Source organism: Talpa occidentalis, unplaced genomic scaffold (assembly GCF_014898055.3).
Source record: "Talpa occidentalis isolate TD23 unplaced genomic scaffold, MPIMG_talOcc4v2.1 talOcc4.13, whole genome shotgun sequence".
NCBI classification, from domain to species: Eukaryota; Metazoa; Chordata; class Mammalia; order Eulipotyphla; family Talpidae; genus Talpa; species Talpa occidentalis.
Window position 1 is genome coordinate 18,637,866 of NW_023601322.1, and position 22,075 is coordinate 18,659,940.

General features: G+C 38.7%; 1 protein-coding gene across 1 annotated transcript in view; it reads left to right on the plus strand.

Annotated features, from left to right (window-relative positions):
- DYM (dymeclin) overlaps positions 1-22,075 on the plus strand; it is a 309,395-nt gene that overhangs the window by 44,186 nt on the left and 243,134 nt on the right. Inside the window, exon 5 of the mRNA XM_054694056.1 lies at positions 10,978-11,050. Coding sequence (XP_054550031.1) covers positions 10,978-11,050 — 73 coding nt within the window. The remainder of the gene's footprint in view (positions 1-10,977; positions 11,051-22,075) is intronic.

Below are 22,075 nucleotides of genomic sequence, written 5' to 3' on the forward strand. Positions count from 1 at the left end.
AATAAGGCATATATTGTATTCTATTTGACACAATATTTTTGTTTCCATTTAAAATTCTTTCTTACTACTTACATTGAGTATATTGATGCACTTAAGAGATAATACTAGGGCCTCCCCGGTGGCGCAGCAGTTGAGCATTGGGTTGCGAAGCTGCCCGCGGCCTCTGCGGCACTGGTTCGATCCCCAGCTGCTCCCCGGCCACCGGAGGAGGGTCCCACATGGCGCGCAGACCTCTCCTGCCATCCGCTGCTCCCCTCAGCAGTGTACTTTGGTCCTGCCTGCTCTGCTCCCCGCTCTGGCTCTGGTGAATTCTCTCACCCTCCCGCGCTTCTGACTGTACCCAGTGCATGTATAAACAAAACAAACAAACAAACAAACAAATAAATAAATAAATAAAAAAGAGATAATACTATACTTATTTTGGTGCCAAATGTTCTCCGAGAATACCCTCTTTGTCACTGCACTCCCCACTCATAACCAGGCTTGAGGAACATGGTTTTGTCATACATCCTAGATAACCTGAAGTAAGGAAGTGTGAAAAACAATACTTTTCCAACCATGGGCCACATCTCAAGATGGTTGTCTCACTGAAAGAGCCATGTTTTAGAGCTGATAATAGGTAACCCTGTGCATGGACTGACAGCTGTTGTCTAGCTATACAGAATTAGCAATTTAGGATTTTATACATGTTTTGTAGTTTTGCTCTTTTCTTTTATATTCAAGTCTACCATTGGTCTTAAGTCCAGTGAATATCTTTTTAATATTCAAGACTTGCTGTTTTTGGCATGTGAAATCGTTTTCATTTTAGTCTTTTTTTTTTTTTTTTTAAGATTTTTATTTATTTATTTATACAAGCACTGGGTACAGTCAAGAGCGGGAGGGTGAGAGGATTCACCAGAGCCAGAGCAGGGAGCAGAGCAGGCAGAAGGACTGAAGTACACCGCTGAGGGGAGCAGCGGGTGTCATGGAGAGGTCTGCGTGCCATGTGGGACCCTCCTCCGGTGGCCGGGGAGCAGCCAGGGAGCAGCTGGGGTGCAGCCGGGGAGCAGCCGGGGAGCAGCCGGGGATCGAACCGGCGCTGCAGAGGCTGCGGGCAGCTTCGCAACCCAGCGCTCAACCGCTGCGCCACCGGGGAGGCCCTCATTTTAGTCTTAATGTTGTTATCTTGAAATGTTGACTAAGTCCTTTTTTTTTTTTTACGTTTTCTACCAATTTCTTTGTAGCATTTATGTGTGTGATAAAACTAAATGATTGCACAGCTACTAATGAATGGGAAAAGGAATCTCACTATGTAGTAGCTGAAAACATCCATTTATCAGCTAGTACATGAGTATCCCAATTAGGTGTGTCAAAGACAGTTTAGGAGTAGGTGATATACAGGTTGTTTGAAGGATGAGTTACAGAAGTAGAAAAAACTGTCTGTAAACAATTGAGTAAGGTCAACTGGGCTGCTTTAGAGTTGTTGCATTATTACACCCTTGGATTTTTTTGTTCATTCCAATGCATTGTGATACTTTTGTGATCAGATGGCTGCCATTTTCAATGAAGCTGTGTTTATGAGGGTGATGTGACCGTCAGTAAGCAGCCAGTTTGTCACAGAAATCTGTGAGGGTTTCATGTTGAATTTTCTTCTGTAGAGGGTATATAATGTGGTAGTAGTTTATCTACAAGAGTGAATTTGTATCCTAGTCCAAAGATAACCCTTGCCACTATTCCCTGCCTTAGGGGAAAGTCAGAATGGGACAAAGCCAGCCCTAGGCAAATGCTGAAGTACTACACAATTATTTATGTTTTCCTTTTGCCTTCAACGTGAGCTTTCCTTTCCTGCATCTTGGCTTTATCAGCCATTCTTGCCAAGTTTATAACTAGTATTTATTTAATATTTTGTATCATAAATTCAGCAGTTGGGGGTCTAAATCTGTTGATTGTCTCTATAGAATTTTATGGTGACTTGTTTCTTTTTCGTATTTGAGGATGTTGATTGTGAGCGTCAAATAAGGGAAGGATTTGAATTTGCTTCAAAAGGGATAGAAGAGAAGGGGAAGGAGGAAGAGAAACTACACCACAAAGTCTCACTTCACCACGTGAAGTGTGACTTTTATCTTAGGGTTCCTGACTTCGTGTGACATCTCAGCTTCTCTTCCTTGCCCCTGTTTGATGGCCTGGACAGGGGTAGCAAAGCCTCCCAGTAGCAGGCTTTGTAAGGGCATGCATCCTCATGGTCACCCTGCCTTTAGAGTTTGCTTCAGTGTTTTGCTCTGAATTTAAGCCAAAGTTTGCTTGCTTGTGGTTTTTGGTTATGGCGCTGGGGTCCTTGGAGATTTTTTTTACTTTTTGGATACCCATCAATGCACCAAAAAATATATTTTAGCCAAATACTAGTTGTTTTGTTTAAATAAATACTATTTATTTAAAAATAAATAAATACATTTAAAAATAATATAAAGAAATGAGGGAAGAAATCTTTGGAGATGAAGAGGCTGAAGATAAAAGCAAAAAGGGGGAAAATACTGAAAGGAAGGTCCAGGGAAGTAGGAAGCAGTAGTGGATCAAGAGCACTGGAGGGAATATAGGCTTGTTTTGCAAGCAGGAATCAGTGTGTGTCCCTGAGCAGGAGGCTGTGCTGGCACCAAGGGGAGGGAGGGAGCTGGGCATCTTCTGAACGCTGGGGAAAGCAAGGTGTGTGGGCCTGATAAGTGTGGAAACCAGTTAGCTTGGATCTGTGGAGAGTAAAAAAGTAACTAGTGGCTTGTCAAGTCCAGATAAAAGACTTGCATTAACTACATTTCCTTGGCATAAAATAGTTCAATGTAAGTTCTTTAAGAAAAATAGTTGTTTTCTAGGACTTGCTCTCATGCATAGTTGGATTGAACATATATATATATATATTTTATTTATTTACTCATATAAGAACTGGGGTCTTGGCCAGAGGTGCAGGGTGGGGGTGAGAGGATTCACTAGAGACAGTGGGAAGCAGAACAGGTGGATCTACTGAAATACATGGCTGAGGGGAGCAGTGGGTGAGACAGGAAAGGTTTGTTGTGCTATGTGGGGTTAGCTCCCAGGCTGGGGATCGAATTCAGGCCACAGTGTCTTGTGATAGCTTGATAGTGCTGAGACTTAACCCCTGTTCACTAGGGAACATACATATTTATCTTTGCTTTCTTTTGAAACCCCAATAAAATATCAGTAAAGGGACATTTAAAAGCCATGAATTTATTGGGTTAAAAAGAAAGAGTGACAAAATGTTAATCACATTTTCTAAGTTAAAAACTTGAGTAATGATAAACCTAAACAATCAGTGAAAGCTGAAAGCTAAATGTCTTCGGGGATGGAGAATTCTGGAAAAAGTCAACACTTGTTGCAGAAACCCTGGAAAAGCTTAGGAATTGGAAATGCCAGGTGTCTCTGAAGGCAGACAACCAGGAGAATAGAAGCCCAGATCTTTCTCTTGCCATGCAGTCATGAGACCCCTCCCAACTCTAGTTTAATACTAGAATCTGTTCTCAGTAGAGACTGAACCCCCAGGGCCTCCCTGCGTCAGTTCTCAGGCACAGTGGAGGTGGTTGGCTAAGAGAAAATGCTATAAATGGAAGAGCCAGACATCTTGACTTGGCTTCTAGAATGTTGGCACTGGGTTTTTACCAGTTCCATTCACTTTCCCACTAGATTATTAGATATTCTTCTGGAGAAAATGAACCAAAAACAAGGAAAAGACTTAGAGATCCTCACCTTTAGGTGTCCCCTAATGAAACAACTTGGGTTTCTCCAAGGGGGAGCACTGTTTGGCAGACTGTATGTGTGCATGCAGAGCGCCCCTCAGTGTTTGCCTCCTTCTTGCAGGTAAATGGAGGGCCAAAGATCCCAATTGAAAAAATGTCTAATTTGTGAGAGATCAAAAGAAAGAGGGAAAAAAAATTATATGAGATTGGAAATGACAGAAAGAAAACCTTTAACAAATACCTCTAATACAACCAATTTCCTTTACATTCCCCCATCTCACGACCTTTTGGAGGCTATCTGGAAATACCTTCAGAATCCATGGTGTATTTGTTTTCCTGAATGCAGTGGAGTTAATCTCCCTCCTTTGAAACTAGTTTTGAGGTGCTTGGACTCTACTGCAGCTTGTTTCACTGCTCTTCCCTTTGCTGGAGTAGTAATGAGGGCTAGGGCAGGTGGATAGCTCAAGAGGTTAACTGCATTCAGGTAGTGGGTGCATGAGTGACTTCTCTTTTGTTTTGTCTTAGTATAAAACTTAGCTGTTTATGGGCCTCCCCGGTGGCGCAGCAGTTGAGCGCTGGGTTGCGAAGCTGCCCGCGGCCTCTGTGGCGCCGGTTCGATCCCCGGCTGCTCCCTGGCCACCGGAGGAGGGTCCCACATGGCGCGCAGACCTCTCCTGCCGCCTGCTGCTCCCCTCAGCAGTGTACTTCGGTCCTTCTGCCTGCTCTGCTCCCTGCTCTGGCTCTGGTGAATTCTCTCACCCTCCCGCGCTTCTGGCTGTACCCAGTGCTTGTATAAATAAATAAATCTTAAAAAAAAAAAAAAAGAAAGAATGAAATATTAAAAAAAAAAATCAAAAAAAAATAAAACTTAGCTGTTTAATTTCATTAGTTGTAGATAACTCTTGCCAAAAAAAAAAAAAAAATCAATCGCTGAAAAATGTGACTCAGAAAAAAGAAAGCATGGGTTTATTTCTTTAAAATATTTAACAAGTGAGGCTTGTTATTTTTCTGTCTTTGCAGAAAAATAAAAGTGCTTCCAGGGGCTCCTGAACTGTCCTTTGGTGACTTGGGTGATATGATACGTTATTTTTTTGGGTGATATTTGTCTCTCTCACTTTTTATGTTACCAGTGGAGCAAAATAAATTAAATTTTACTAATAGGCACATTTTATAATGAAACCTGCTAGACTGTATTTTCCTTGAGGATAATTAGAAACATTTCCGTTGGACCGCAATTATAGTAGACAGCCAGAATTATTGCAGATTTTATTGGAATGGTGTGGGACATAGGCTTATAAATATTGTAATGCATTAAAATGTAGATCAATTTTATTTTTAGAGTAGAGTGAGCCCATTTGATTTTCCTTAATTTATGATTAATTTATAGGGGCATATTTGATTCTGCCGGTTAGAAGCATATATATGATTGTATATATGATATATATGATTCTTATTATTTTAGCATAATTCCAGTGTGAGCTTCACAATGAAAATCAACAATAGCATAGATTCTACCATGGTTTTTTGAATATAAATGTATAATGAATATAATCCAACTTGATGTCTTTCATTTTAAGTCAGTTTTTTGCTCTGAGCTTTTTTTTTTTCTTTTTAAAAGATTTGTTTTTATTTGTGTATGCATATAAGAACAGGGGTGGGGGCCAGAGGTGCAGGGTGGGTGAGAGGATTCACCAGAGACAGAGTGGGGTTGCTCTGAGCTTTTCAGGCATATGTTAATCTGTTTTTGGAATATTTTAATTCTTACATGTTCAATACTTGGATTTTGCAGTGTGGCATTGAATAGCATTGAGTGACTGGAAACTCAATGCAAAGAAAATAATGACGGTTATCTCTTGTGTCTTTTAGCAACTATATGTAACCTTATTTAAATGACCTATGTGTTTCTTTTTGGTACTTTTTCTTTCTTTTTCTTTTTTTTTTTTTTTTTTTTTGTGGGACCCTTGCCGGTGGCCGGGGAACGAACCAGCACTGCAGAGGCTGTGGGCAGCTTTGCAGGCCAGCGCTCAACCGCTGCACCACCAGGGGAGGCCCTCTTTATTTTTCATCATTAGTGTGTTCTCCCTTTCCTCTAGTGCTTCCCTCCCACCCTTCTTTCCTCTCTCACTTCCCCTTCCCTCCTACTCTGATGGAAGGCATTTGATGATGACAGTATTTTATTTATCTCTCACTCTCCCTTAGACCAAAATGAGAGAATGGCATTGTATCACGTGGAACTGAATCGGTGCCTAAATAGAAGGAACTAACTGGGACTGCAGCTTAGTTTCAGGTATAGATTACTAGAGCTGTAAGGGACCACACATCTTGTCTTTCTTTTTCTTTCTTTGTGCCTTTCTCTGGTGCTGCTCATAGGGATCAGAGATATGGGGTTAAGGTTTTAAAGTAGGAGGAAAGCAAGGTTAGGGGTGGATTTCAGTGACTTTATTCTGCGTAATACTCATAATAATGGTGTTTATTAGTTCATTTGAGATTGTAGATTGTATATTACTTCAAGTGCTTCAAGTATGTATCAATAAATATATAGTATTATACAATGGTGTTTCATTTAATAAATGGTATTTTTGATCTCTTCTCTAACATGGCTAATAGTACTACCAGAGGTTTGTGTTTAGTTAGGGTCTTCAGTGGAACATGGGTTGTTTGAAATTTTTCCAACTTTGTATGGAAATAGGGCTTTAAAATAATCGGGGGTTGTGTTCATATCTGGATTCTGTCACTTACTATAAGTAAACTAACTGCTCTGAGCCTTGATTCTTCACCTAGTAAATGATGGTGATAATTGCATGTATTGCTTAAGAGTTATTGTCAGAACTAATGCAAGCTAAAGAGAAGGAAATGCTCAATGTGTTGCCTCTTAAATTACAGAGTTCTCAGCAAATGTTAGCTATTAGCATTACTTCACAGAGCAGAGATTTAAAATCTTAAAATATTTGAATGGAGCTATAGAGGCAATTTAAAACTCTTTAAAAGATTAAAAACTCTGGGTTGTAAAACTTCATAGCATAATAAATATATTGAAGCTCTGCAAAGTTTTTGCTCAAAGAAGCTCAATTTACTTTGTCGTTGACCTGCAGATTTCAAGGACTTTTAAGATTCTCTTTCCTGTGAGAAATGCATGAGTGTATTACTAATTTTTGGCAGGTGGGTTTATATATATATTTGCTTTTTTTAGCACTAGGGAAGATTTTTGGCCTCATATTAAAGCTGAGTGATATAAATGCCCTTGGAAAAGAATGCAATATGAGTGACTTGCTTAATATTACCTGGCAAGCAGTCAGACTTCACTTTTCTTGATATGCAGTTATTTGTTTCTAGACCAATCCAGAAGCAAGGATATTTTGACAGATTTATTTGTTTTTAGCAAATGGAAATTGTCAGAGATTTCAACTGGAAGTTGTTTATTTTTTGTTTACTTAAAGTTTCGGCCTTGACCTGTTTCAGTGAACTTGTATGAAATGTATTTATTGTCTGGATTAAAGAACTAGACATAAGACCTGAAACCATAAAATATATAGAAGGAAATATAGGTGAAACACTACATGACATGCACCTCAAAGACATCTTTACAGACACATCACCCAAAGCAGTGATAGTGAAGGCAAAGATAAACAGCTGGGACTACATCAAATTAAAGAGCTTCTGCACAGCAAAAGAGACAATAACCAAAACAAAGAGAAACCCCACCAACTGGGAGAAAATTTTTGCGTACAACACTAACGATGAAGGACTGATCACAAAAATCTACAAAGAGCTGATGAGACTCATCAAAAACAAAGAAAATAATCCAGTCAAAAAATGGGCAGAAGAGCTAAAAAGAAACTTCTCCAAAGAGGAAATACTGATGGCCAACAGGCATATGAAAAAATGTTCAACATCATTTGGAATCAGGGAAATGCAAATCAAAACTACAATGAGATATCATCTCACACCAGTGAGAATGGCACATATTAAAAAAACTAGCAACAACAAATGTTGGCGAGGATGTGGAGAAAAAGGAACTCTCCTAATACTGCTGGTGGGAGTGCAAACTGGTCCAACCACTATGGAAAGCTGTGTGGAGAGTGGAGATTCCTCAACCTACTAAAGATAGAGCTTCCATATGATCCAGCAATTCCACTAAAGATAGAGCTTCCACATGATCCAGCAATTCCAAAGAGCACCTGCACCCCTATGTTTATAGCAGCACTGTTTACAATAGCTAAGCTTTGGAAACAACCCAAATGCCCAAAAATAGATGACTGGGTCAAGAAGATGTGGTTCATATACACCATGGAATATTACTCAGCATTCAAAAAAGATAAACACATGCAATTTGCAGCAACTGGAAGGGATCATGCTCAGCGAAGTAAGCCAGAAAGAATAAGAAAAATACTGGATGGTCTCACTCATAGCAGTTATCTAGAAAACCTAAATAAGGGACCAGGAAAAAGAATAACTATAAGAAAGAAAAAATCAAAATCAACTAACAACTATGAACCAGGGACACACTATGGGGGGGGCAGGGAAAGGAGGGATTAAGGTCAGTATAAGGGGGTTCCAATTATATGGGGAATATAAAAATAAAATTAGAAAAAGGAAATGTATTTATTATCATAGTCATATATATAAAATTGATTAAAAAAATTGTCTATATACCTCTTAATTGATCCTGCTGTAATCTTTGCTGAGGTCATGAATGATTTGGGAGGCACATGGATAGAGGATATTTGTTACCATTTGAAGATATGAAAATTAGATGTGCTTACCCCTGGAAGAAAAAAGTAATCTGTGGGTCTTGAGCACTTGTTGCCTCACCTTCTGTAATATAAAAATGCTTCAGACTGTTGACTGAACCAGGGGTATGTTATTAAACTGGCCAACTCATTTGGTCTCAAATGCTCATGAGGGAATCAGTGAATTTTAAATGTTCTTATTTGGATCCGGGGTCACTAATTCTATAGGATGAGCCAAGGAATAACAGTCAGCAAACATGTATTGAGTATATTTTTGTGCCAAGAAATTAACTTGTTGAAATAGTTGGCTTATTTTAAATAGTTTAGGCATTTGGCTTATTTTGGACAGTTTAGGCACTAAGAAGGATTTCAGTTAAATCTACTCCCTTACAGCTTCAGAGACAAATGTTACTTTCTTGTTTTATTTTCTTCACTAGTTGAGCCAAGTTTACTGTTTCTGGAGCAAGGTTTAATGTGGTTATTGAACTTGATTCTTGCTGTGTATCCTTTTAAGCATTGATTAGTATGTTCAGTGTGATTTAGTATTTTTTCAAGCTTTGTACTCTCCTCTGAGAGGACTGTTGTGCCAGTTCTATTTATGGCAAAGCAGGAAGGAATTTCTTCATAGTTCGTGAATACCAGGTGATATTGTGGTATAGGAAAAAGAATTGCTAAACTTTGTTTTGAGACTTCAAATGCTTCTAATAGCCACTAGGTTTATAGATGTCTGGGTTCAGTCGGCAGACAGGTATTAATTATACATTATGTGCCAACCACTTGTCAGTCATCACTCTTAAGAAGTACAGAATCTGCCTGTATGTACACAGAAATAATGGTATAATAATAACCAACAAATGTAATGAAAGATGTATGCACAAGACGTGGATGCTGTTTTAGATGGTCGTTGTAATTCAGAATGAGGCAAGAGAGTTGGTTTTTGTGGAGGAAAGGAAAATTGAGGCAGATTCAGATGCTTAAAAATTGGCTTTAAGAATTCTGGCTTTTATTCTTAGAGGGCCTTTCAGGAAGAGAATGTTATTGAGGAGGCTAAAATGGAGTGTAGCAGGTAGCGTGGTATTGTTGGAATGAAATTGTGGAGGAAGTAGTGCGGGGAGGTAAAGGTAGAAAGAAAGGCCCTATCTATTGAAGAAGGGTGCAGCATACTGGAACTTGGAGGTATTTTTCCCCCCTGATACAATTGAAGAAATCTAAGCCAGGAGAAAGAGAGGGTGGAATGTCATTAGTGCCCTCTGATAGTAATCTGGAGTCTGGATTGGAGAGAAGTAAAATTACAGGTAGGAACACTAGTTAGGAAGGTTTAAAGAAATTAAATTCATCATTTAATGAACTTATTTAATGGAACTGAGATGATGAAATAATGAATGAAGGCATGACGGAGAAAGGGAAGAAAAGAGGAGTTTATCAGAGAGGTGAACTGTGTGACTGAGAGGACCTAGAGATTTGGGTGAGTAAGAGAGTGTTTGGATTTAGGGTTTGGGTTTCTGATGCAATCACCAAAAAAGAGAATAAAGTAAAAATAAATGAATTTTTTTTTTAAACAGGTTGAGTTGGGTTTGAGGTACTGTTTATGCACCTAGATGGAGAGGGCCAGCAGGCAATTGGATGTAAAGATGAGAGTTCAGTGGAGAGGCCAAGAGGAAAACTGGGGGTTTCAGAAGCACCAGCATACTGAGTGATGATGATGGGGACTGTAGGAGAGTGAGAAGAAAATAGAAGAAAAGCACTGATAGAACTCTGAGGAACACACCAGTAGTTGAACGGTATTCTGAGGAAGTGGTTTCTGGGGTGGAATAGAAAAAGAAGTAGGGTAGAAATAAGGGGTCATCGGAACTGAGGGATGAAAGAATGTCATGACCAAGTAGGTGTCAGTAGTGTCGAAAGTCAGATGTCACATAGGCCTTGGTGGACTTTGGAAATTAGCAGGCTGCATAAGGCTGTTTAGGACTGAGGGGCATTTCCATTAGAATGGTAATTTGTAGCCTCCTGTTGATACTTATTTGGTGACTCAGGAAAACCATTTTCTCTTTGTCACTTTAAAGAGGCAGTGAGTCTCATAGTGGATTTCAGTTTTTCGATGATCTTTGGCACCCCACACTTCAGAGAAGGTGCTTTCAGGCCCATCACAAAATCAAGAGTAAGGTCAAATATTTATTGGGGGAGGGGTACTCCTGATTAAACCAAAGACCTAAAATAGCTTGGTTTTTAATTTATGTTATATGTTTGATTTTATGATTTCATTTGAAGAAACATCATGCAGTATAAACACTTGAAAGTTACTGTGCACAAGGTATCTTCAAGTTTTAAAATCTATGTAATTAGTAGCCGCTGTTCTAAATTCCTTTACTAGGTGAAGATCATCATAGATGCTAACTTGGTTCATGATTTATGTTTTTTTCAGGGTCAACATTAGAATGTGAGCTTATGTAATACTAACCTTATCCTTGGGAATGAAAACTGAACTTAATACTTCATTAACAGACTCTTTTTGTTCTGAACTGTTACAGGTTCTGACCCAGAAGATCTTTTGGAAGAATTGCTCTGCTGTTTGATGCAGTTAATTACTGACACGCCGCTCTTGTAAGTTCTGGCTAAGTCAGGATTTATTTTCCTTGTATATTGTAGATGGTGGTTGATCATGAAGAAGAGTTTGTGGGGCCTGGTATAGTACTTTTGTATATACCCATGAAGGCTTGTGTGTTGATGGACTAATTGTATCTCTCTTACCTAATATTCATACTCAGATTATCTATCATCAAAACACAAATTTTATATTGCTGAGGGGAAAATAAACTTTCATGCAATTTAAGCACATGGGTGGCACTGAATTAGAGTAATCTCTGTAATACGGTATCATAGATTCCTATAAACAAAGATTTATGAGAGAAGCAATTTCAATCTAATCCTTATTTGACAGACACAGCTCATTGTCCACCTATTATTTGTTATTCCCTTCTTAATTTTTTGATTTTATTTCTGTCCTGAGAGAGGTCATATTTCCATTTCTAGTCTTGAAGCTAGGTGTGTGGTCATTTGGGGAAAATTCTCCAGCAAAACTTTTTTTTTAAAGATTTATTTATTTATGCATACAAGTTCTGGGGTGTAAGCCAGAGGTGGGCGGAGGTGAGAGGATTCACCAGAGAGAATGGGGAGCAGAACAGGCAGATCCATTGAAATACACCACTGAGGGGGGCCTCCCCGGTGGCGCAGCGGTTGAGCGCTGGGTTGCGAAACTGCGCACGGCCTCTGCGGCGCCAGTTCGATCCCCGGCTGCTCCCCGGCCACCGGAGGAGGGTCCCACATGGCGTGCAGACCTCTCCTGCCGCCCGCTGCTCCCCTCAGCAGTGTACTTCGGTCCTTCTGCCTGTTCTGCTCCCCGCTCTGGCTCTGGTGAATTCTCTCACCCTCCCGCGCTTCTGACTGTACCCAGTGCATGTATAAACAAAACAAACAAACAAACCAGCAAACAAATAAAGCATGCCTCTAAAAAAAAAAAAAAAAAAAAAAGATATTTAAAAAAAGAAATACACCACTGAGGGGAGCAGCAGGCAAGGCAGGCGCGGTCTGCTCACCATGGGTTGCTCCCTGGCCAGCCGGGGATCGAACTCGTGTTGCGGTGGCTGGCAAAACTTTTGGGTAGAGTTCTTTCAGGCAGCTGTAGCCCATGAGGCCTGTCTTTCTGTTTTTGACAGCCCTGTTTGCTGCTGTGTGGAATGTGGACAAGGCCTTTTGAGTTGCATTGGTCGTAGTGGCACCATGAGCTAAAAGATTCGCAGAAAATTCTGCTTTGATATCATTGAGCTTCTGTACTAAAGTCATTAACTGTCAGTCTCCCTTTCTTCCTTCACCCGTAGACCTCTGTGTGTTTACATGACTATAACTGGTGTTCTAACTACAGCATGTGCAAGTCCTACATGATTCAAAGCGTTTGTTACTTTAAAGCAGTTATTCTCAACATTCTTTTTTAAACTCTCTCTCTGTGGAGCTTTTATAGACATTTTTTCTTAATTGCTTCTCCCTACTATTGAAATTTGAACATCCCAGATACACTTAGTATCTGTGCACTGTGGCACTGTGGCGGGCTAACACCTGTGCGTGTTTCACCCCCAAGAACCAGTTTTTAACTCCTTTGGGGGTGATATCAGCCTTGTTGAGAATGCATATTGTAAAGGAATTATTTTTGAAATAAAGAAGTGGATTTTAAATTTTATTGTCATAGAATCTCAGTCTAAATGGGGACATCATTGGAAATATGCTTCTTTCCTGTGGCCCCAAAAGGAAGAACCATGTATTTGTGTGAAAACGGGCCCCTGACCTCTGTTGTGCACGTAAGCCTAAGTACACAATAGAGTTGTAATGCAGATTGAGAAATGAGAACACCAAACCTCGTTGTGATTTGGTCTAATGACGTGCACCTTGAAGGTGGGCCTGAGACTACGCAGGAATCGCTTGTTAGTGAAGGGGGCAGGAGAAGAATTTCCCATGAAAGTTGACTCTGTGACAGTCAGCTATTTGCATGCCTGATTTCCTTTCTTGTCTTTCTTTATAACAGATCTCCAAGATTTTTGGGGGTGGCAGTGTGTGCCCAGCTTAGTTTTCAGGCACCTGGGAAGTAAATGTGCCCCCATGACATATTTTGGGCCCAGCGTATGTAAGAAGTCATGAGTGTGCAGAGCATGTACCTTCCGATTTTTTCTCTTTGCCTTTTTCTTCCTGGAATACGGAGGCAATGCTTGGGGGATCTTAAAATTTGATGACAGGTGCCACATGCAAAGAACTGTGGCCCAGGAGCGTGGGACTAAGGTTGTTTTAGAACTGTTAGATCAGTCTTAGGTCATACATTTTTCATTTTCTTCTTCCATGAAAAATATCGAACACTTAATTTGGTTAAGCTACTGTAGTTAGGTTTCTAACACGTATCGGTCAAACGTGGGAAGAGAAGCACATATAATGTCTGCTGTTTACTTGTCATGATTTGTATGTAGGATGCTTCATGTGTTGCTGATTTAATTTTAAAAATAGTACCACCTCTATTACATTTAAGTCATAAGCAAATATCACAAATTTAGTATATATCTAAATGTCTTGGTGATGGGGAATGGAAATAGTAAATCCCTTTAGATAGTAAATAAACCTTGAACACAATGCATAGGCCAGCTACTCAAACACTCTGGAGAAGCAAGCAGACAGTGCTGTAATATATCAAACATTTCAGTGTTTTAATGTGTTTATACTTTTTAAATGAACTGAAAATGCACAGACAACCAGATGTCTTATATTATGTATACTCAGCCTTAACCAGCTGCTGAAACAATTTCTTATGATTTAATGTTTTTGGAACTCCATCCTACAAGAAATTTTGTCTTGGTAACGGTTTCTATGTGAAACCAAACTACTCTTCCAGTGTTTTATCTACTATAACAGTGCAGGATGAAAGATAGCTTGTAATTGAAGGCGGAATATTAATATATGAAAACTGGCAATGTTCTCACTCCTGTCCATCATCAGTCTTACTGTAAACCTTTCACTTTTAAAACTGGCATGCCAGTGCTGCATTTGCAGGTGAACAGCAAAAGGAATCTAATTTTAATAGCCACTGAGGGCAGTTCAAAACTAGCTCGAACATTTCTTACAAGGCTGTGAAATCATTGTATCGATATTGAAAGCAAGTGATTACCAATAATGTAGATATTTAGAAATCTATAAACTTAAGTTTTAAATAAGCTTTATTATCAGTAGGATAAACTGCAGTTGTTTTAGGTAAAATCCCAGAACTTGTCGGGGTTCATTTGTAGTGAAGATTGACTTTTAAGGATACTGCTTCTCAGATCAAATTTCTTGATAATCTATTGAGATACTAATCTTCCAAGTCAGATTAAAATTGTACATCTTCCAGAAATCGTTCCTCAACTCCATTCCTTCAACATTTATATATTTAAAATAAAGATTTAGTTATCATGGGCTCATGAATTGACCTTTTTCAGTGTATATGGGGTTGATTCCACTATTACTGAAATAAGTCTTCCAAAAGTGAAACCTTGTCTTTAATTCTTGTATCTTCTGTGTAATTTCAAGGAAGCGAATGGAAAAGCATTACAGTAGACAAAGGTATTTTCCTCAAGACACTGATAATAGAAAGAACACGGTTGGGCAGGCCAGAGCTGGAAGCACAATGCTGACGGTTTGTGAGACTGTTGATTTTGTGGGTTCTTTACACTTTACTGTGCAAGTTGAGTGATACTCCAGGTGACTCCACCTCCTGGTGGAGCTTAGCTGGGGTCTTACCAACAGAAGCATTTATGTTGTATGGGCCCAATACCTATGTTTTGGGGACTGATTGTGATATTTTATTGTGAAATAGAAATTATTTTGAGACCTTGAACTGGATTCTTTCTACTTCTCTCTTTTTATTTGGTTTTGTTGTTACTGTTTCAAAGTTATCACTGTTGCCTTTGTATGATGATACCATTGTCAAGAACAGGCCCTGCCCTTTTTCTCTGCTGCTGCTGCTTGGATCCCTGTGAAATCTGCTCATAGTGGGCCTTTCTGTTGGCCCCAGGCCTAACATACACATGGCCTCTTCCTCTGAGGTCCATTTATGTGTTCTCCTCGGTTAGCCTGTGAACTGATTGAGGACTGGGACTACTTAATTCTCAGCCTGGCTCTGATTTGCAGATTTTTCTGCAAATATTATAGTTTAAGAAACCCAATCTAGTTTTTTTTTTTATTAAGTTATATATTGATAAAGATGAGATAGTCACAATTGATTGCCTTTAATGCCTTTTATTGGGAACCATGTATTTGAGTAGTGTGACTTCTCAGGTACAGAGGTCTGATATTACCTGCTAACCTTATCTACTTCTCTCATTTTGCTTCAGCTATACTGGTATCCTTACTAATTTGGAACATTCCAGTCCACTCCTGTCTCCAGGGCCTTTTTGCCCTTTCTGCTTTTTCTGCCTTGACTATCTTCCCTCATATATCTGGCTGGTACATATACGGACCTTCTTCAGGTTTCTTCTGCCCAAAGGTCTGCTTCTTGAAAACAACTGCTCTCACCCTCTCATTCTCTGTAGTTTTATCATGTTTTATTTTCTGTCTTTACACTCACCACTACTTTTCATGTTACCTGTTACTGTGCGAAGGAATATTCCATTGCAAATGTAGTGGCTCAAAGTCCTTTACAATTGGTATATGTTAAAACACTAGGTGTCTTACAGACATTATTAGAAAGTGATTACTTTGTGACCACAGTATGTCCAGTACCACAAAAAATGTTGATTTTATATGATTGGTGTTCAGATTTCTCATAAATGCAAAACTGTTTGTCAAGAACAATAGGATAGGGCCTCCCCGGTGGCGCAGCGGTAGAGCGCTGGGTTGCGAAGCTGCCCGCGGCCTCTGCAGCGCCGGTTCGATCCCCGGCTGCTCCCCGGCCACCGGAGGAGGGTCCCACATGGCGCGCAGACCTCTCCTGCCGCCCGCTGCTCCCCTCAGCAGTGTACTTCGGTCCTTCTGCCTGCTCTGCTCCCCGCTCTGGCTCTGGTGAATTCTCTCACCCTCCCGCGCTTCTGACTGTACCCAGTGCATGTATAAACAAAACAAACAAGCAAACAAACAAATAAAGAAAAACATGCCTCTATAAAAAAAAAAAAAAAAAAAAAAAAAAAAAAAAAAGAACAATAGGATACATGTATTATGTAGTAGAAAAAGACAATTCTGAATGCAAAAGAAGGGCTTTGAATCTAGCTCTACCACTCAGCATGGGTGTCACTGTAGGCCTCAGTTTTGTCATTTTAAATTTGGAATTAATAGATCATAGGCCATCAAACAGACATTTGAAGACATCCAGTTCATTAGAGCCTTTTCATTTTATATATGATGTCCCTGAAGTATAAAAAGTAAATTTTCTAAGGTCAGTTTGTAGATTCTTAGGTAACTCAGTATTGAAAATTTTGAATCTCTGCCATCAAAGAATTTTTGCTCTTATAAAAGCAAGTTTGGTACAGAATGCCTTTGTTAATTTCTTTTTCTTAATGCATATGTAGCAAAATATTTAGTAACTGAAAATGTTAGTTTTTCCAACAGAAAAACAGTTTTTTTTCTTTTTAATTTTTTTAATATGTCACTTATATAAGTTTTTTTATAGTGTCACTTCATTTCAAATATAATCCATATTTGGATAGTTAATATTGGTTGTTTTGATGTTGATGCAATGATTTTATTTTATTATTTTTAAAAAAGATTTAATGAATGAATTAATACAAGAGCTGGGGTATAGGCCGGGGTGGGGGGGTAATGGGGAGGGAGATGATTCACCAGAGACAGAGTGGGGAGCAGAACAGGCTGATTGACTGAAATATACTGCTGAGGGGAGCAGTGGGCAAGACAGGAGAGGTCCCCTGTGCCATGTGGGTTAGCTCCCTGGTGGGGGATGGAACTCATGCTGCAGTGGCTGCTGATAGCTTCATAGCACTGAGACTCATCAGCCCCTTTGCCACCAGGGAGGTCTGATGCAATTATTTTAAATTGTAATATATGTATGCACATGGTGTGGGGGAAAAACCCAAATGGTAAAGAGGAATTTTAATGAGTACAAATTTTCTTTGTCACATCTGTTTGTATTTCTTTTTTCTCCCAGAGATTCTCATTTTTAGTATTTAGCTCTTCTGGTGATTTATATAAAAATATTTATTTTATATCTTACCTTATATTTCTAAAGTAATGTCACACTTTCTTTTTTAAAATGAATTAAGCTTTAGGGTCTCCCTGGTGGTGCAAGGGGTTACGTCTCAGCACTATGAAGCTTTTGGCAGCCACTGCAGCACGAGTTCCATTTCTGGCCAGGGAACTGACCCATAAGGCACAGCAGACCTCTCCTGTCTTGCCCGCTACTCCCCTCAGCGGTGTATTTCAGTAGATCTGTCTGTTCTGTCCCCATTCTTGTCTCTGGTGAATTCTCACCCTCTGCCTGCTTCCCTCCCCCCCGCCCCACCCCGCACCTCTGGCCTATACCACAGCTCTTGTATGCATAAAATAAATAAGATGAATATTTAAATTAATAAACTTTATTTTTAGTTACTGTTTTTAGACTCTTAGCAAAACTGAACAGAAATTATAGAGAATTCCCATATATTCCTTATCCCCACACATGTAATAGCATCCCCCCACTATCAGCATCCCCTGTTATCAACATCCCCCCTTCCCTGCAGTGTTCCATTTGTTACGGTTGATGAACCTATATTATCATTATCACCCAAGGTGATATTTGCATTTACCCAAAGTGATAGTTGACATTAGGGCTCACTTATGGGGTTGTACATTTATGGGTTTTGATAATATATATGATATACACCCACCATTATAGTATCATAAGAGTTTCACTGTTCTAAAAATCCTTTGTGCTCTGCCTGTTTGTCCCTCCCACCCTCTGAGATCCCTGGCTAGCTCTGATCTTTTTACTGTCTCCACTGTTTTGCTTTTTCTAGAATGTCATGTAATTGGAATCTTGCAGTATGTTGCCTTTTCAGATAGACTTTTTTCATATAATGTGTATTTAAGGTTCTTCCAAGTTCATGACTTAACAACTCATTTCTTTTTGGTACTGAATAATATTCCATAGTTTGGATTATTAGATATAAGTAGATTCACTTTGTGCATATATGTAGGTAGAGCAGTCATGTAAATTTTTAGAGTTAGAATTAAGTGAGTACCTTTTAAAAGTTGGTTAAAAAATATGATATACTTGAAAACAAATTGTCCCCTGATGGTATTATGCCAACTGTAGTTCTACCAAAAACATTTAACAGAGCCTTGTCAATATTGTATGCTTTTTTTTTGTAAGTTAGAAATGAAAATCATATTGTGGTTCTTGCAGGTATTTTCTCATTACAAGTGAGACTAAACATCTCTATATATTTTAAAGCCATTTCTACCTTTTGATGAAGTGTCAGCAACCATTTTAAATTCCTGGGTTATTTTTTTTTTTAATTGTTCTTCCTCATTTTATGAATGCAACATTTTAAGTTGGCATAATTGTACTTTGTACACCTGTATGATCATTTTTTATGTTTTATTATACATGTTTTTATTATATATTCATCTTATCAATTCATATTTTTAATTTTTAGGTTTATCTTTAAAGTCCCTTTGTTATTGAACTTTATTTTGATTGTTTTCAAGAAGATATGTGACTACATTTTATATATTTGATGCATTGTTTAATATGTAAAATTAGTTCTTTGAGAAATCATGAAAACATGGGATGGTTATTTGACTTACGTGATATATTTATTTCTTATATATAATGGAGTTGATAGATAAAGGAGCTGCTAACAGTAAGGAATGACAGTTTTAAAACTAGAATGTAAATTTTTTCAGACATTTTGTTTCACTGCTAAGACATTTATAAATGAGGAGTTGTGCTGTGTCTCTGATTTTGTTAACTTTTAAAACTATCCATCACTGCATTGACATTATCTACAATGTACTAGATCACCACTTTTTAGTTTTCCCTCATATTTTACTTTTAGAATCTCCCCGTTGGCATGACATTGATGTCTCTAAATTTTGGTTTAATCCTTTGAACTTGTCAGTTGTTTTTGTTAAACTTATGTTCCATTTACAGTACCATCAGGTTTCTTATCCAGTAGTAAGTCAGAGGAGGATGTTTTTTCCCTCTGTATTCGTTGACTTTGTCCTTAGCCAACACTAACACCCATTTCATGAAGGCTTTTGTCTTTATCCAAGTGTTCCGCTCTGCCCTAGCAGAGCAGTGCGAGGTCATGGCGCCTGTCTTTTTTCCCTCACATGAAATTAATAACTTGCTCCAACAGTAGTTTGTTCTAGGACATTTCCAAACCAGATGGTGGAAAGTTCTTGGGATAATATGGCAGCCAAAGCAACACTTGGGCTTTTTAAAGTTGACTTTGTTTTGGCGATTGTGTAATGAAAATCTTCTGAAGATTGTACAAGGACATTAAAACAAGAAAGATCTGTTGGCTTAAAACATTTTTCATCTCTTAAAAACCGCCACACTCAGCATGGTAGAATTTTGGTTTCTTTTAAGTGTTGGCCTGTCTGGCTCTTTTCCCTAATTATTTGGCACTTCAGATAGCCCAATTAATGTATTAAAAATTGTGTTTTCACTGGAATCTACCATTACCTTGAATACTATTTTTTTGAGAGTTATAGATAGTTATAGCAAGAAATGACATTGGAGATTACCTTGTCTCACATACTTATGTACAAAAAACCACCCTCCAAAACCCTGAGACCCAGAGGAGAGATTTGTTAAAGTTAACAGAGTGAGTTTTTTTTTTTTTTAAATAAGTAAATTTTTTAAAAAGATTTATTTATTTATTTATACAAGCACTGGGTACAGTCAGAAGCGCGGAGGGTGAGAGAATTCACCAGAGCCAGAGCGGGGAGCAGAGCAGGCAGAAGGACCGAAGCACACTGCTGAGGGGAGCAGCGGGCGGCAGGAGAGGTCTGCGCGCCATGTGGGACCCTCCTCTGGTGGCCGGGGAGCAGCCGGGGATCAAACCTGCGCCGCAGAGGCTGCGGGCAGCTTCGCAACCCAGCGCGCAACCGCTGCACCACCAGGGAGGCCCTTAACAGAGTGAGTTTAATAGTCTCAAAGCAGATCCTAGGTCAGTGACTCCTGTAAAACACCACAGTGTGATTCGGTTTTTTTGTTTGCTCTTGCTTCAGTGTCATCAGATTTTAACCAATAAAAGTTCAACTTTATCATATATACCAATCTTGTCTTAGATTTTTATTAATTTCAAACAGGTGAATTACACTTATATTTAAAAAATCCAAGCATATGAAAGTGTACATGAACATGCTCTACCGCCTTCCCCCCTCCCCCGTGTCCTCCATCTTCCAGATCCTTCCATTTGCCTCCATAATCACTGTTTTCAGTTTCTTACGTATCTTTTCCTGAAAATTTTTGTGCATATACATGCAATTATGAATATACATTCTTTTTTCCCATGTATTCACACTAAAGGTAGGACATTATACACTTTTTTTTTAACTTTCTTCTTTTTCTAGTTAACAGTCTTTCTTTGCAGTTGTTCCTCTAAGTGCACAAGCACTTAGAAGCTTTCTCATTTTTGTTTTTTGAATAACAACATTATTCAGGTTGAATTTAAATGCCAAAAAATACATCCTTTCTTTTTTTTTAAAGATTGATTTTTCGGGCCTTCCCAGTGGCGCAGAGGGTTGAGCACTGTGCTGTGTAAAGATTGATTTTTCATTTATTTACGCATACAAGAACCAGGGTGTAGACCAGAGGTGTGTGAGAGGATTCACCAGAGACAGAGTGGGGAGAGAATAGGCAAATGGACTGAATACACTGCTAAGGAGCAGCAGTTGAGACAGGAGAGGTCTGCTGTGCCCTGTGGGTTAGCTCCCTGGTTGAATATCGAACTCATGTTTCTGTGGCTGCCAGTAGCTTCATAGTGCTGAGACTTAACCCCTTGCACCACCAGGAGGGCCCCACTATATGTTTTTTTCTTTAATAATATTTTAGTGTCAATTTATGAAGCTGCTGAAAAAAGTTGAATGAGAATTTTGTGTGACTGCGTTGACTTTTAAGATCAATTTAGGTAGAATTATCATGTTTATACTATTAAATCATTCCATTCAGATCATTTGTATGTCCTTTTTTTAGAGTTTTAACATTTTCATCCTAGATTTCCTTTGAATTCTTAGCTAATTTGTGAATATTTTATACTTTTTCTTGTAGCTATTCTTTCCCTTTTCATTCAGTTCTCATCTTCCAACACCAGTCCCTGTGTCCCTACTTTCCCCCCCACCCCCTGTATAATTGATGTTTGAGCAATAATTGAATTTTCTTTCCTTTTTTTCTTTAAAATTATCAGACCTTTTTGTAGCTATGTATCTTTTTATTTTTTCCCTTTTGCTTTAATGTCCATCCTCCTCTTCTTCATTTTCTGCTCAGATATCACCTTCTTTGTGAAATCTTTCCCCCTTGCTCTTCACAGAGTTTGTTGTTATATTTGTGTCCCGAATAAAAATAGTTCATATTCTTTCATGTTATTGGCCTGATTTCATTGTAATTGCATCGTATGTGCCAGACTCTTCTACTCACTCTTTTGCAGACTTGTTGTGTTACATTGTTTTTTACATAGTAGGCACTCAGTAATTTTAAAAATAAATGCATCACCTTCAGTTTATTAAAAATGATTGTTTTAATACTGACATTGAATACATTCTTTATGAATATTTGTTGAATGATATGAACTGTGATACAATGTGATAAATAGAAGTTTTTTTATATGGATCTATGAAAGCACACAGGAGGGATCCTTTAGTTCCAGCTTAATGTTGTGGCGAGTCAATTTTCTTATGTGCTATATAGGCTTTCCCTATTTCCCAGCATCAATCCTTCCACTCTACATTCTTAGAGCATTGCAAAATCTGCGATGATTCAAGGATTAACACTTTTCCTGTTCTCCCACTGCTGATTTTGTTTGGCTCAATAAATTTTGAAGGAGAGTAATTCTCTGTTCTAAATATACACTCTTTCCTCAAGGTAGTTAGACCTAGTATTTATAAATAGACATAGTTTTTAAG